Source organism: Lissotriton helveticus, chromosome 4_1, assembly GCF_964261635.1.
Source record: "Lissotriton helveticus chromosome 4_1, aLisHel1.1, whole genome shotgun sequence".
NCBI classification, from domain to species: Eukaryota; Metazoa; Chordata; class Amphibia; order Caudata; family Salamandridae; genus Lissotriton; species Lissotriton helveticus.
Window position 1 is genome coordinate 1,711,479,873 of NC_136063.1, and position 16,619 is coordinate 1,711,496,491.

Here is a 16,619-nt window from a genome sequence, read left to right on the forward strand (position 1 = left end):
CCATTCTCCCAGAGATGGAAAGTCATTACTTGAAGTCTGCACTTTCTGCTGGAGAAGCTGAGGGTCTTCACGAAATGTATCAAGGCCTGCCTGCTGAGAGAGGGAAGGAGCATGCATGGCCCTGCTGGAGGAGAGACTGACCAGAAGGTGAGGCCCAGCGTGCTCCTGAAATGAGAAGCCCAGATAGCAAAGCCAGGAGTGTCCCGTACCATGAAGGGGTCTCCTCAGTCTCCCTGCAAGGTTCCCGAGACTTTCAAAGATCAAGTACCACTGTGTTGCCCAGCAGTCCATTGAAAGCTCAAAAGACTGGTGCTGCAGCTGAGATCAGCGAGAGTGAAGTCGCATCATTCTAGAAGCAGAAAACCCTTTTGACCGAGAGGCCACAACTGCTGAAAGCACACCACTACAGATTGGTTTGGAGTCCACAACTGCCAATACTGAGCACTTGTCCGAAACTGGCCAGGAAGGCTGCCACTACCGAAGATGAGTGCTGCTTCACATGCCTGCCTCAATGGTTTTATCCCATGAACATTGAGTCACAAAGACGGCTTCTGCCACGGCCACTGTAGGAGAGGAGCCACTGCACTAATAACCAGCAGGTGAATGCAGCGCTTACTCTTTACCCGGAACAAGACACTACTCCATGCAGAAGAATCAGTTACACACTTGAGAGTTTTTCTGTGAGATAAAAGGCTTCCAACTGAATTGTACATTTGACCAGTGAGTTTATTTTGATGTTATCTGCACCTATGTCTGATCATTGCTTAAGCCCTTAGTTTAATGTGGGTTGTAATCATGGGAATGCCTCCCTGGAAGAGACAGAGGGCACCGGTTGGGTGTAGTACTGAGTTCTCCTATGAAACAGAATTATCTTTTAGATAAAAGATGAGAGCGGAGCTGGATAATATGTCATTGTGTCTGTTGTTTGGCTCTTAAGTTCTGAGCTCTTGACCTCCCTGTTCCATAACACTACCTTTCTCAGAAGCTGGTGACTGCAAGTCCATACATCCCTGGGAGTCAAGTTAGGAAAGGATTATACTTGACCCAGGTGGTAGAGTCTTCACAGGATGGAGTCCTGGACACCAGTGGCAAACATCCTTAACCAGGACAGTTGGTGCCCATTAGCCCCAGTCTGCATGTGCCCCCTATACCCCTGAAATGAGCGTGACAAATATGCTGTCTCTGGTTTCTGAGAAGGGTCAGTGCCATGTGAGCACATACTTCCTACTTCTTTTACTTTGTCTTGATACCACACATCAGTGTGGCATGCTTGAGATCAGATTTCTGGCAGGTAGTGTACGACAGATCGTTTGTGGCTTTTGATTTGCCTTATTCTTATGATATTGTTTCACCATTAGGCAGACGAAGAATTTCAAGGTTAGCGTCATTGCTCATTGTTGTCAGATTTCGTTCAGACTGTTTGGTCTTATGTCCTGAGTAGCTTTGAGTTTGAATTCTGGGAAGAGTGGATTTTATGATTTTGCAAAGGTGCACCAATACAGTACAATGGATTGGTGAGTTATATGTGATGACTTATCTTGAGCAATGTCAGCACAGATGTCAATTTACCCCATTAGCCACCTTGATTTTCTGAGCGTTGATGGGCATAGAAGTGTCTAACAGGTCACCCAGGGATTTGACCGTCTACATTAGAAATGGAGATGTGCCAAGGGACAGGAGCAGTGTAAAAATGTATGGCAATGTTGGCATTGTTCCTCTTTAGGAGCATGTTACATTTTTTTCCTTCTATGAAAAAAAAATCGGCTGCGCCAATGGGTTCCTGGCCTTGGAATGCTACCTCAATCCACATGTCCATCCTCTAGCAGCTGAGGGATGTGAATGTCTCTGACACACTTCTGAGCAGGACAGGTGAGAGTAAAACGGCACTTCCACATATGGTTCAGTAGGGCAAAGGCATGACTGGGTGGAAGCCTATGGTGTCCCTGAAGTACGTTTTAGGCTTTTTCTGGAGGGGAGTGATCATCACGCCTTTTAAAAGTAGCAAGTAATGCTTTTGTAATGCTTTTAGGAGGTATGTGATGACAGGCAGTAGAATGAGAAAGAGCTGCTTGAGCTGTTCAGGTCATTAGGCAAGTTTCAGGACCTTGATGTTTTGGGCTGATTGCATGGTTTCTGCTAGGTTAAAATAAACGACAAAGGACAGTGGTTCCTTCATGGTGGCCAGTGTCTGGGAGGGAAACAGAGAAGGTGCAAGGAAACTGCTAACGACATTGCTGTTCTAGCAAACTGTGTCAGCTCAGAAGAGATTCGGTCCTTAGTACAGAGCTGTGCAAGTCTCATCACTCACGCACCCACGTGAGCAGAAGGGCTCTCTCAGAAGAACACACAACCAGCAACAGCCAGGGAGGGAGCTACCTCACACCATCAGATGGGACCCGTATCAACAGAAACGGTGGCACACTAGTGACAAAGGAGAGAAAGTGGCATCACTTGGACGAAAACTACTCCAGCCCTCCCATCAGCTAACAAGGAGGAAATAAAACAGCTAAAATTGTAAAATAGCAACAACTAAAAAATCCAGATTCCCATATTTTTCTTTAAAAAATGACCTACCAGAATATCTATAGAAGCCAGCAGAGGAAATGAAACGAAATATTTTAGAATTCTGAAAAGTGTCGACTTGTCATTGATGGCAATGCATTTCATGTCAGAAGACCAACCTTCCAGGAATCAAATTAGAGCAAATGAAGGTTTCCCCACCAGAAGGGGTTAATGCTGTCAGATATGACATCAGAATCACAATTCAATCCGAGAAACTGTATTTAAATATATATTTAGAGGCACATTTTGAAATCCGAAAGCATCCCGGTCCGTCCACGTCCCCCCTCCAGTTGGGGCTCTGAGACGAGCGGTGACAAACGTCCAGGAGCTGCAGCTACAGCAATACGGGAGATGCAATTCTGCATTTTGTAGGAAATCTTCGTTCACTGGTCTCTTTCTGCCGTCCCCTCTCTCAGGAATATTCGTAAGCACGCCACCAGCCAGCCAGAGGGAGTCAGCGAAAAGGGAAGGAACGAGCCTTCGGTGAAATCAAAGGGGGGACAGGCAAAAAGGGGGTGAAAATCTACGATTAAATTGCATTGCTAGATCTCTCACCCTCCTCCCCTCCCCTTCTCTTCCACCTCCTCCTCCCCCCTCCTCCTCCGAAGGTGGATAGCAGGAGCCATGCAACATCTGCAGAACCGGATGGCGAAATAGCAGGAAAAAAAACCCGAAGAGTAGTGAATAGAAAACGACCATCGGCAACATTTCGTCCACCTATTTCGTCCAGTTTTTTTCGGGGGGGATTTCGTTTGATCCGTCTTGGGGGATTCTTCGTCGGCAGAAGATGTCTCTGGCGGAGAGGATGCTGAAAGAAAGAGGCGAATTCTTTGACTGGCACTGATAGGAATTTTCACATTTTTTCTTTTTTTTTTTACTTTTATAAAATCCGAGAGGAGGTGTTTTCGGAGGGGGATTCCAGAAAATCTACCCTTCCCTCCCCCCCCTCCATATTTTTTTTCTCAATGGTGTTTGTGGAAATGTTGAGAATTCGGGCAGGCAGCTTTAGTGGAATTGTATCTGCTTTAGCAGCGTTTTGCTTCATCTGTACTGCCCAAAGGTAAGGGTTTTGTTGAAGCCCGCTTAAAGAAAAGAGCGTGTTGTGTCCAGTCCCTGCTTGGTGTGTTTTAGCGCATGCATTTGTGCCATGTTATTATTCACTGTGGGAGTGTGTGCACCGAGGGGGTGGGGGCGCATGGCGAGTAGTGCTATTTCGATATAGTATGTGAAACGGACACAGAAAGGAGTAATAAGGGGCACTATAAATCTTGGGTTCCGGGGCAGGGGGAGCTCCGGGAAGCACCTGCATCAAAAAGTGCCCCGCAGAGCTGTCACCGGGCAGATTATGTGCAAACAGTGCACGCTCCCGGTCTGTTGCATGCTTGCTACGAAGAATGGTGGTTGCGTGGCACTGACATGCCAGCACAGGAGAGCCCCCCTCAGCCCTGGGCGGCCAGGCATTGTTGGCAGCGCTGCTGCCGCTTTGCAGGTTTTGGGTCGTGGGGGCTGCTGCCTGAATGCAGCCCGAGTGCGTGCTGCTTAATCAGACGTCTTGCGTCTCCCCCTCCAGCCCTGAGTAGAGCCATTACGTTAAACAAAAAAAGAGGCTCGTTTAATTTAAGGCGTGTATATGTGTATGTAATGAAAATGGGAAATGCTATCTTATCGGTATTTGGAATGCATGTACATACATGACACTTGTATGTGTGCTCATGGTAGACCTTTGCCCCCCAGAAGGGTAGGTCCGTTGGATTGGTTGAGTTGGGGTACCCCTTGCTGGCCCTATTCCTCCCGGGTGTAATGATGGTTGGGATCTGCAGCACCCCCTCCTACTCCTAATGCTGGGCTCGGTGGAGGGCTTCCCCCTGCCTTAAAGCGCTGTGGATGGGGGGAGGGCAGGAGCACTTAGACATCCGAATACCCACAGGGCAGAGAGGGACACCGAGCGAGGTGAACCCTGAGCCTTTCTAGTCTGCCCCCGGGTCGGGGCTGTGTGCTTGGCCCCCGGAGGAAGGCGGCCGGGCAGCTCTCTTGTGAGGCGCGCGAGCTCGACGGCAGAGATGGCGGGCTCAGCTCGCGCTCCGTGAAACTCGCTCTGGCCGCTCTGTGCCCCGGCGCCTGTCCGCTGTCCCTGGTCCTGTTCTCGAAAATATGATTAGAATAATCGTTTCTATTGTTTTTATTCATTTTAGCCCGTCGTCTGGGAATATCTCTGTGGTGAAAAAGACAGTGGACAAATTGCTGAAAGGGTATGACATTCGACTCAGACCAGATTTTGGAGGTAAAGTATGCCTCTTTTCGTTTACACCAAGGTTAGATTAATGTAGCACCTATGTTGAAATGCACTGGATAGGTCGCGAGATGCCCAGTAGCTCAGACCATCTACCTGGCGTCCATTGACAATTTGAAAAACATCCATTTCCTTTATTCTCAATCTCCCTCCCATCTCTCTCCGCCACATCTCTTATACGTCTCCTCTGTCTCTCCTCCCCCTCTCTCTCTCGACTCCTTTTCGTCTCTTCCTTTATGTATATGCATCTATATATATAGAAATCCATATATGGGTGCATATAGCCTAAAAAATATATATATCATCTTCTGTCTCCCTGCTGGCATCTCTTCCTCACTCTCTCTATATATGTATCTCTATTTGTCTCTACTTCTCTCTTTTCCTCCCTCCCCTTTTCCTCTTGCTTTAGCTGCACTCTCACGCAACATTCTCTCTATTACTCTACCAATCTATCTATCTATCTATCTATCTATCTATCTATCTATCTATCTATCTATCTATCTATCTATCTATCTATCTATCTATCTATCTATCTATCTATCTATCTATCTATCTATCTATCTATCTATCTATCTATCTATCTATCTATCTATCTATCTATCTATCTATCTATCTACCTATGAATTCATCTTTGTAGCTTCGTACCTCTGTTCCAATTTTCCTTATAAATATGTTTTACGTGCCAGCATATATTAGTTGGAAAATGTTGTCTTTAGAGCAGCTGTAACTTTGGTTTACAGTAAGTAGAGGTTCTGAAACGTTGACTTTACCGATGGCTTCACACATCAACGATGGAGTGGAGTACCACAAACCTGGCACCGAATGTACAAACCATATACCTAGCAGTCGAGTGAATCACACCTATGAATATATATCCACTGAATTTTGGGTGTAATTTCTTCATACAATTCCTCACCACTTAACATGGTGCTTGGTGAGAGCAGACATGTAAACCTAGCCCCATTGTTCAAAGCCAGAGGCCTGCACCATTAAGCACGCCCGCCTGCCTGGCAGGCAAGTTGGACTGCATTTGCAGAAATACACATTTTGAGCCCTGTCTAAACTTTGCTACTATTTTAATTGTTCGCTATGATACGTAGCATGCTACAGAGAAAAACAATTCGAATGAGAAAAATGATAGTAATTTAAGTACTCATTACTTTCCGAAGTAATGAAACAAAAAGTGAAATAAAGAAAAGGAAATTAGGTACAACTCCGTCTTTCTCTGTTTTCCTATTTCTCTATTATTTATTCTTTCTTTCCCAGCTCTATTTAAGTCTCTCTCTCTCTCTCTCTCTCTCTCTCTCTCTCTCTCTCTCTCTCTCTCTCTCTCTCTCTCTCTCTCTCTCTCTCTCTCTCTCTCTCTCTCTCTCTCTCTCTCTCTCTCATTGCCTCTTTGCCCTAATCAAACTTTCCTTATTGTAGTTGAATTATACCTGTCACATTTCCAGTGACTCCTGAAGTGGCCTCTAAGTAAATGTGTGGAATTAGTAAAGGGTTGATTCAAAATATGTTTGGACTCAAATGAACACCAACATACTGAGTAGTGTTAACAAAAGGCAGCCATTTACAAAAATCAAAGTTAAGTTATTTATGTATATATGATTGAAGTTTAAAATCAGTGTTTCAGATTGTGTGTATATGTGTCCAGTGTCAGCCCACAATTCACCAAGCTCAGTTGAAAACCTCTTCCGGGGTGAAACCAATGAGTAGGGGTGTCATCTCTAGAACAGTCAGACCAGGGGACAATATTAGAGAAAACGGGAGCGTAAACGTTTCTCGCAAATACAAACTAAGATTATCTACTAATTACACATACTGGTGTTACAATTCAATTATGGTTTCTTCACAGATTCGCACAATCCACTTGTCTCTTCCTCTTTCTTCACCCCTTGCTACCACCTCAAACCCTTCCCCACTTTGCTGCCTCTATCTCCCCCAGGCGCATGCCTTGGTTCCGGACAATATCCTTTTTTTGCCACACTTCAATGTGATGCCATTACCTGGATTAAAGGGTCCTAGAGTATCGGCAACCATACATTTAATTTAGGGCTATAAAACCACTTCCTTTCGAAAGAAAGTTAGCACAAGGGCGACCAATCCTGCCCTTGATAACAAGGCTACAGGCCTTCTGTCCATCAGCCTCTGTGAGCTGCGGGCCTTCTTTGTTTTTGTGGTATATGTCTGTTTTTAATCCCACAAGAGCAGGTGAGAGCAGTTCATGAACAGGAACGAAGATTGTGCAGCTACAAAAAGAACAGTATTTTAAGTAATAGTTGATTTTTTATAATTCTCCTTATTTTACCTAAAAATGTTTAGTGACAAACTTACCCATGTATGAGTCTGCTTGTGACATCCCGATGTGCTCTCAGTTTTAGGTCATTCCCGTGGCAGCCAGCCTGCCTGGGCTCATCCCATGGATGGCATTGACCTGGTGTTCTCAAGCAGGTCAAAGCCATTTCTTCAAACTTACACACACCCGGATTCACTGCAGTCAATGTAAGTTTGCCAACACAGACCTAGCTATGCATACATTGACTAGGCCCTTCTTATTCAGACTGGGTCAGTGTCTATGCTGTCCTATATCTGGAGATTTAGATGTACTTGTCTTGTACCCATGTCTGTCTGTCAAAATCTAGGTACATCTTCACAGATGCAGACATATCTACGCATACCTGCATAAGCTGTGTCTGGAAAAGCAGATCTGAGTCCACACATGTTGACCCAAACTGGTTCTGCAGTACAGTAGACTTAGATGTGGACCAAGAGAGACCTCCTTGGTCCCTGACCTACCTCTGCACCAATATGTTTATAGGGATCCCAGTCCAGAACTACGAAGATCCAGTATGTTTTATTGTTCAGGCAATTAAAACCATTACAACAAAAATAAATGCCCCCATTCAATACAATCTTTTAAATTCATCCAACAAGTATAGACAGCTGTAGAGTGCATTGTACTAGTTCTGCAATTGAGTTTAGTGAAATAATGTTCATGTAAATTAGCTTTGGACATAGGATGCTGATCTCAGGTGGAGTTCCACATTTCGGATGAGCTTGGTTTGCTCGAAGTGGTCATGAGGAGACGACAACTTTGATTAGGGGGCTACATTTGAAAGAAGTTCTACTCTTGAAGGTAGCCCATCACCATATAGCAACGTATTGTTAATTAATTGCTACCTTATATTGGCAAATGTATTTCAATGGTCAGTTACTTTTTCTTTGTATGGATTCACAGATTTTCTGATCTTATCTCTTTACTGGCAAATAATTGGTGGTGTGGTCGTTGATTTTCCAATGTGGCTTGTACCAAATTCACGAGTTGAGCAGGCTGCTAATGGAGAAACCATCTATATTGTTGAAACGGAGGCGGACTGCCTCTTTGCAAGTTCATACTCACAGTTTCCTGAAAGTTGGTAGTAGAAACAATCTATGTTGAATGGCAAATGTCTTTAAACAAATTATTATATGAGATAGGCTTTTTTTGTGGTAATCACAGACCCTGCAGATTGTGCTGTCTCTTTTTTGTTTTCATGATCAATTTATTTCTCCAAGATCAAAAAGTCCAAAACATAGTCCTAAGTATTTGATCCTTAGTGCTAAAGGTATTAAATCTGCAGGGTAAGCATGGCATTGATTTTGTGCTGAGTTCTCTTTGATTAGTCTAGAATGAATGAGATTGGCACATTTTTAAAGGTCAATTTTCTAGAGACAGTATAGAGATATGTTTCCTCAAAAGGCATTTAAGATTAGAAACAAAAGTGCTTGTTCCTATGGTTTTGGTATTCTTAGATCTTTTTGAATTTCTGAATTGCTTTGTGCTAGGGTGTCATGCCTCAGTAGTTCAGATTTCCAAATTCTTGGTAAAAAACGTCCTTCAAGGAATCTTTTATCCGCTCTCTTCATTCTAAACCGTTACCATAGCAATGTGTCATCTGCTCTTAATTGCTGGTCAATTAGCCCAAATTCTAGTCTAATTTGTAATGTGCTTGCTGATTGGGGTAAGTTGAAAATAATTCAGAATAATTTACTTTGTTCCAAATTGAAGCATGCATTCATTTTGCCTGGAAAAACTTCAGAGCTATATATTAAAGGATTGAGGTCCATCTTGGGGGTCCTTGGTCCTTTTAAGATGGTGAGTGTCCATTTATGAATCTCAGGTCAACCTCCAGAATGAAGAGTTGTCGGCCATGAACAGTTGGCAATGAGGGGGTAGAATGTCACATGTTTTGCTGCAGTGTATGTTAAAGTATGCAAATCATGTGCCAGTAAATGTAACAATTCAATTTGAATAATTCTTAATATTTGATAGGCTTGTAAGATTGTTTGGCTTTGGACTATGAAAGAACGACTGGGCCAGATCGGGTATGAATACCTCTTGTCTTCTCCCATAGACGCAGTCATGGTCTCAAAGTCGGATCTAGAGTGTGCTTTCTGGCGAAACATTGACAACATGACTTCCTATTTTCCTATGGCTGGTTCATTCACTGTCTATTTCATGGAGTTTAAAGTTGATTACCTTCTGGAGGAATTCTTGGACGAGATTGAGACCCCTTTTGCGAAGTCCATAAATATCAAGTTCATTCTAGAGATTTTGCCAATCTGCTCCATCACAGCCAAATGGAAACATAAGCCCTGTGACTCTGACAGGTTTTGTCTGTTCTGTCTTCAGGTTGTGGAAAGGGCAGAGCATGTTGTATTTTTCTGTCCAACATACCAAGGTTCCAGCATGAAGTTGTTTGTACCTGTTTGCCGTAATCTGGGTTTTAGAGATTTTAGGACAGCGTACAGAATTTTAAGAAACAATTTTAGGCAATTTATTACTTTGCTGTCTCTCGGTTCTTGATGCATATGGGGAGGCTTAGACAGTCAAGAATACTGAGAGAATGATTGGCATCACAACAATGCGGCTCTTTCAAATGTTAATAATTGCAATTTTAGTCTGCTACTGTTTTTATGGTGCAATTTTGGACTTATACGAAATGCAATATGTAGTTTTATATGTCAGCTCCAATGAATTGAGAGACTTTTAAAGTATTTAAAAAAAAATCTTGTTATGTACTGTGTTTTAACTCACTCTTTTATGGCCATTGTGCTGAAATAAAGAACTAACTAACTAAGATATATATGTATATTGTACTGTAACATTTGAATAGTGTTAAAAACCAGATTTCTGGTTGGCTAGGGCATGCGCCTTGGACAGGCAGAAACCACCACTCTAGTCAGAGCAAGGGAGTTACATGCTGAAGATAGCCCCTGCTCACCCCCTTGTTGGCTTGGCATGAGCAGTCCGGTTTATCCCAGAGGCAATGTGTAAAGCATTTGCGCAACACACGCACACAGCAACAACACACTAGGCCCACCACAAAAGAAACTCCACACAAAGCTTTATCAAACATAGCCTTTGTATTATCCAAAACATATTAGACTCATAATCACACAATATACACTGTGCCAACTGGCACTAGGCAATATTCACGGGGGATTATATACAGGACCAGGCCAATCGGGCCTCCGTCAGAACCATCAGAAAAAATAAAACACAACCAGTAACTACTGGTGCCTTGATGACCTCAGCATTATCACATTAGCATTATACACCATCCTAAAATATTATAGCATGACATTAGGCATAAACACATTAGGCCCAAACCTCATAAGCATAAACACATTACACATTAGGCTTCACCAGCATAAACACATCATGGGGCATAAATCACATTTTTCATAAGCATCACATAAATCACATTATATTAGGCATAATCAGCAACATAAGCACCTTTTGTCATGGGCCTCACATAAATCACATTGGGCAATAAATCACCAACATAACCACATTAAGCAATGGGCATCATAAGCCTAAACAGGGCACCACAGTAACACAGTACCTTAGGGCCTTGCGCCCTACCAACCATAAAGTTGAGCCCAGGCCAACTGGTCTTCTGAGGGCTACAATGCCCTTTGTCCCAAAATGTCAGGGCCTTCAAATGGCCCCCTGGCTGCCTCAGCAATGAAATCAAAGTGGGCAAATGCGCTGAGGCATGGGGTGCAACTCACCCCTCTCTTATCAAGGAAACAAAAATGCCCCCGGGTTGCAGCTGCCCGCTATCTCTCTCGCGGTGCAGCTGTGAAATTGTGCCTGGTACTACTGTGCCTCCTGGGTCCCCACTGGGACTCTGAAAGAAAATGTCCTCATCATTGCAGTTGCTCGCCCAAAGACACCGACACCAACACTACTGGGCAAGCCCCCCCCCCTCGCGGGGACTCCACTGGTGCAGCAGGTACCCAGAACAAAGCCAAAGCGCAGCCCCACTCACCGGGGCTCTCTGGGGGACTCCTCCGATCTTCCGATGGCAGGGAGGAAGGCACCTATAATGTGCCTCAAGCAGTACGTTCCCGAGGACTCTCCCAATCTTTTCATTGAGATGGGGGGTGGGAATGGAGCCCGCAAGGTTCCCGGCTCTTCTGTGGACGCGGGGCTTCCCTCGCTGATACCGGAGCCCAGCCTCACGTCAGGCACCGCGTTGCCTGACTTCCTCTCTGGCCGCGCTGCAATTGGCAGCCTCCAGCCGGCCAGTCACTTCCGCTTCCCGGGCCTGCTCACAGTCAGGCGGCCATTTGCCTGACTTCAGCTCGTTGCGGCAGCTCTCTGTTTTGGATCAGGCCGCTGCGGTGATTTCTTTTCAGCACCACCATGCGGGGTGGGCACCCGCCACAAAATATGCATGACCGCGGGGTGGGCTCCTGCCTTTCGACAACCACAAATGCGGGGAGAGCACCCGCCAGAGGCATAAAACAACAGGGTGGGCTCCTGCTGATCCACAAAACGTGGGGTGGGCTCCGATAAATAAATACGCATAAAAGCAGGGTGGGCTCCCACTCATTGCAGCAACTTGGGGGAATCCCGATGCCGGGGATTCCCTCTCCATGATGTGCAGCTCAGCGCTGTGCAGTCCCAGTACTCTCCTCTCGTCCTAGTGCCGAAATATAATGCTCACGGGGAGCTAAGCCCAAAATGCAGAGGGGCAGAGCTGGGCACAGGCAGGCCACCATGTAGGGACCCCCAGGAAGCTGCAGCTGGGTCGCACAGTGGTTCCTCCTTGCCCAGCAGTCCTTTGTCCTCCCAAAACAGGTACAAGTAAGCACAACACATGGGGTCACAACCCCACTCTTTATATTACATTTGTTTTGCCTGCCCTGGCACAGAGCTTGGGGAAACCAGTCCTAACCGGTTCTGGGGAGTGTGGAGCACTTTGTGTACAGTGTTCACACTCTCCTTTGTGAGGTGGGGGCTCTGCCATCAGACACACCACGGGGGGGCGGAGCCAGCATTCACATAGGCAGGCACAGGCCTATTCAGGGTCAGGGGACTACTCCTCTCACTACTCCAAATGCAGATGCCCTATTCAGCCCAGCACTGACTCACCCTGCCCCTCCTGGAGCCACACACAGCTCACCAGCCCCTGTCACTCCCAAGCCAGACATTCAATCCACATCAGGCAGGCAGGCACATAGCACACAGAAATGCCAACTTCTAAAAGTGGCATTTCTAAAATAGTTATAATAAATCTGCACACACCATTGCGTAGCATTTATGATCCCTATTCCAAATATACCAAACCTGACCAAACTGCTCCTCTCATATCAGGAATTACCATTGAAACACTTATCAGGAAATCTCCAATGCATTCCTATGGGAGGGCAGCCTCACAGCAGTGAGAAACCAAAATGGCTGTTTGTCACTACCAGGACATGTCACATACTTAAGCTACATGTCCTACCTTTTACCTAAAATGCACCCTGGCTAGCTAGGGCCTACCTTAGGGGTGACTTTCATGTAGTAAAAAGGGGGTCACAGACATGGCACACACTTCAGTGCCACGTCACAGCAGCAGTAACACTGCGCGCACAGGCCCTGCAATGGCAGAGGCCTGGGATAGGTTTCAAAGGCTACTTTGGTGGGTGGCACAATTAGTGCTGCAAGCCCACCAGTAGCATTTATTTTACCAGCCCTGGGTATGTGAGATACCACTTTACAGGTAAATTAAATAGGCCAAACAGGTTTAGACCAATCTTACCATGTTTATTACAGGGAGCACACGCACTTTACACTGGACAGCAGTGCTAAAGTGCCCAGAGTCCTAAACCCACCAACACTATGTCAGAGAAAAGGATAGGAGAAAGGCAAAAAGTTTATGGATGACCCTGCAAAAAGGGCTAAGTCCAACAAATAGCATCCTGCACCGGACAAATTTCCAGTGCACTTTTGGGCGGGCAAGTAAGCAGCTACTACATTTGTTGTGCTTGTGCTTGCTTTATCATGTGGGGCCTTTATATGAAAAGGTTTTGTGTCATGGGAAAGTAATGGGGTGGTGCCTAAATCTAGCTTGTGCATATAGCGGCTGCTATTCACACGAAGAGAAGAAGAGTAACAGATGAAGTTTTGTCTAGTGTATACTTATTATGTTTGTGTATGCTTCTTTGTGTGGGTTGTGATGGTGTAGTGCAATACATGGAGCAATGCTTCCAATGTGTCACAGGGAGATCAAGCTAATCTTAGGCATGACCAAGCAGAGGGTTTCCTTCAAGAAGCCTGGTCTTCTAGCTTTGGATGTAGTTGGAAACGTTGGAAGAGTTACATTGTATAAGAGTATTACACTCCTCTCGAATTAAGACTCATCTTGTAGGGGACAGACTGAGCTTCACCACCTTTCTAAATTTCACGGGATTCTGGATGGCCATTATCTTTATCAGCAGTGTGGTCCAGAGCTTTCTGAACAGAGAAAGAAGTATAAACAAAATGTATTTCCTAGAAGGGTGAATTGAGGGTTAGGCTTAAATAAAGCATTCTATTTTCATTGTATAGCTAATATTCTTATTTGGAGAAGGTTGGCTTGATCCCTTGGATGGCCTTGAGGGAGATACTTATAGCTGTAAAAGAGCTACATCTGGCTATAGGGAATCAAAAGTTGAACTTGCTGTGCTAATGTAATTTGGTCTTTGACTTGTCGGCGTTACCTAGGAGGCATGTTCTAAATCGATTCTAGCCCTTGTAGTAGGTATAGTGAGGCTGCAATTTATAGAATGTTTGCATAATCTAAGTGTAACAGCACCAAAGTGATAGTGGCCTGGTATCTCTGAGCAGTTTTAAGACAAGGGAAAATGTTGCACAGTGTTCTAATGATAAAAAAGGGACTACTGGTAACTTGATGTAGTTGACGTGCTAGAGACAGGTCAAAGTTCATTACCCCTCTCAGAATCCTTGTTTACATCAATGTGGTTGGAGGTGGACCAAGTTGCAGAGGCCAGATGGTGGTAAGGTAATATTTTGCATACTTTTTCAGTGATGATCTCTGTTCTCAATAAATTCGGTTTTTGGTAATCAAGTAGCATCCATTGGTCTACGTGAAGTAGCATCCATTGATCTACAGTTCCGAGGCACTGGTCTAGGCTTGAGAAGACAACATCTGTAGAGTTTAATTCTTTGAGGAAGATCTGGGTATCACACACATAGTTGTAGCAGATTAGACTGATAGATTCGATAAGGTCTGATAAAGGGGTAATATCTGCATTTAAGACGAATTGAAAATGAAGAAACGTATGCTGAACACTACTGTTGGTATAGAAAGTAAATGAAAGAAACAGTTTGAGTGAGACAGTGTTGGATCTGCCCGACAGAAAGGAGATATTTGAATCCAGGAATGTGATTTCAATGCAGAGATTTGTCAGACTCTTTGATGAAATGCTGTGGTGGACTGTTTGAATATGGATGAGAAGTCCAAAAGATATAATATCCAACTGTTTGTCCACTAACTGTGGTGTTCAGATTGTCCCAGGTGGAAATGAAAGTGAATTCCCTATTTGTGGAAAGTCAGAAACCTGTTTAGTAATGCAAAAGCATGATAATTTCTTCAAAGAAGGTCAACCTCTTAGTTGAACCCCTGGGTGAAGGTGGCACTTTCAATGAGTTTGGCCAGAAATGGGCCATTGGAGTTTGGTTAACAGATGACATTCTCTTTTAGATCAAGGTCTGACATTTCCTTGATCAACTTCAGAAATGATATATTGAAATTGTAATCAAAACTACATGAGGCTAAGAAGCCATTGACAAAGACCTGTTGCCAGTAAGACAGGTGAAGTAGTATGCATGATGTTCTTTAATACCTCAGTTAGGTAGAGGTACAAGGGGGAGTCAGATGTGCCACTGGTCTAGAGAATTTCCTTGTATTTGATAAGTGAGATTTACTTAAAGGAGGCTAGGATCATTTTTAGTCGCTTTAGAACATCTTCAGTGATTTAACCTGAGAATGGAGACTGCTGGAGGAATGATTCTGGAGGACATGTCCTGGGGTGTAGGATTCCAAGCTTTGGTGAAATATGTTGCAACATGCTTGAATATCAATAATTCTGGCATTGGTGCATTTCTCTAAACAAAACTGAAAGAGGATCATATGAAGCTTGTATCAGCATTTTACTTCAGATATGGGTGGAGTACTCTAGTCTTTCTGTGTTTTATGGCAGTGTTGTACATCATTGAGTATTGTTGGGATCAGAGTTTGTCTTAGGAACATTTATGTATATCCATATGCATTCAAGGGCTGTGTCTATGTCTCACATGCCTTTACATGTGGATAAAATAAGGCATTCTTTGGTCAATGTCGGTATGTGAGTAGGGCGAGATGGATAGAAGCTTGTATGAGGCTCTCAACAGCGTGTTGCAGTCAAATACTTTGTTTAGCGATCAAAACTTTTTCTGTCATCTCTAACCTCTGCCAATAGTTAAAAGCATCAGGCCTAGCTCACAGCCCTGCACACTCAGTCCTATTAACATATGCAAACCATAGGTCTACTTCTGAGAAAATCCCTCTGTGCACAGGTGGAGAAAAGAGTTAATCTTTCTTTCAAACAGTTTAAAAATAGAAGTTACTCAATTTAATTTCAGCCTTCTTTATCCAAATATATATTGAATTTAAGTCTACAAAAGATCAACACATGGAAGGCTATGTCCCTGGTTCACAGTCTTTACTTTATATTTTATCACCACAGTGTATGAAATGCCATCCACATCATTGACAGCAGTCTAAGATTTGCAGTGCAAAATTAAATAGGGTGAAGCTATGATAAAGCTCTGATATTTACCACTTGTCTCTATTTCTCTGTCTTGTGCAGCCTGATTTTAACCCAAAGTATATGCCATATTTTTAACAAGTGCTTCTGTCTGCTCAAAGTTGTGACAGAAAGATATATGCGAATATCAAAGGCAACTCAATACGGTGAACCAATTTAGGCAATATTATCTAGAAGTATATATCCTGCTCTATGACCTGCTTCTCTCCATCCACTGGAATTCGAATGTTAATGTATGATTCCCCATTGTTTGCAGTAACTAAAGTGTATAAAACACTGAGTCTACTGTTAACATTACCAAATACTCTACACATAAATGAATAGAAGTGGAATATAATTTGCTGACCCGCTGTCTTGCAAAGTATTAGATTTATTTAGCATGCACTGAATTAGCAGTCCAGTGCACTCCATTACCAGTACTACCTTGCTCAACTCTTCAGTGAGATTTGCATAAAAAGTTTGTTTTCTAGGTCATTTTTAATGTAAGAATACGCAATAGCGGTAGGAGGGAAGGAGAGAAATAACAACTTCCTAAATTGGCCCTCCCACCATAAACCTTGCTAGGCAAATGGATTGTCACAAAACATAGGAGAGGATGTGTTATGATTTTGTTATGATCATGTTTTATGATTCCACATTTGGT

The 16,619-nt window shown here is 43.9% G+C and overlaps 1 protein-coding gene across 1 annotated transcript in view; it reads left to right on the plus strand.

Moving 5' to 3' along the window:
• Positions 1-3,309: 3,309 nt before the first annotated feature.
• The window catches only part of LOC144828211 (gamma-aminobutyric acid receptor subunit beta-4-like), a 632,874-nt gene continuing 619,564 nt past the window's right edge, over positions 3,310-16,619 (plus strand). The window contains exons 1-2 of the mRNA XM_078686301.1: positions 3,310-3,622; positions 4,755-4,843. Coding sequence (XP_078542427.1) covers positions 3,528-3,622; positions 4,755-4,843 — 184 coding nt within the window. The 5' untranslated portion in view covers positions 3,310-3,527. The remainder of the gene's footprint in view (positions 3,623-4,754; positions 4,844-16,619) is intronic.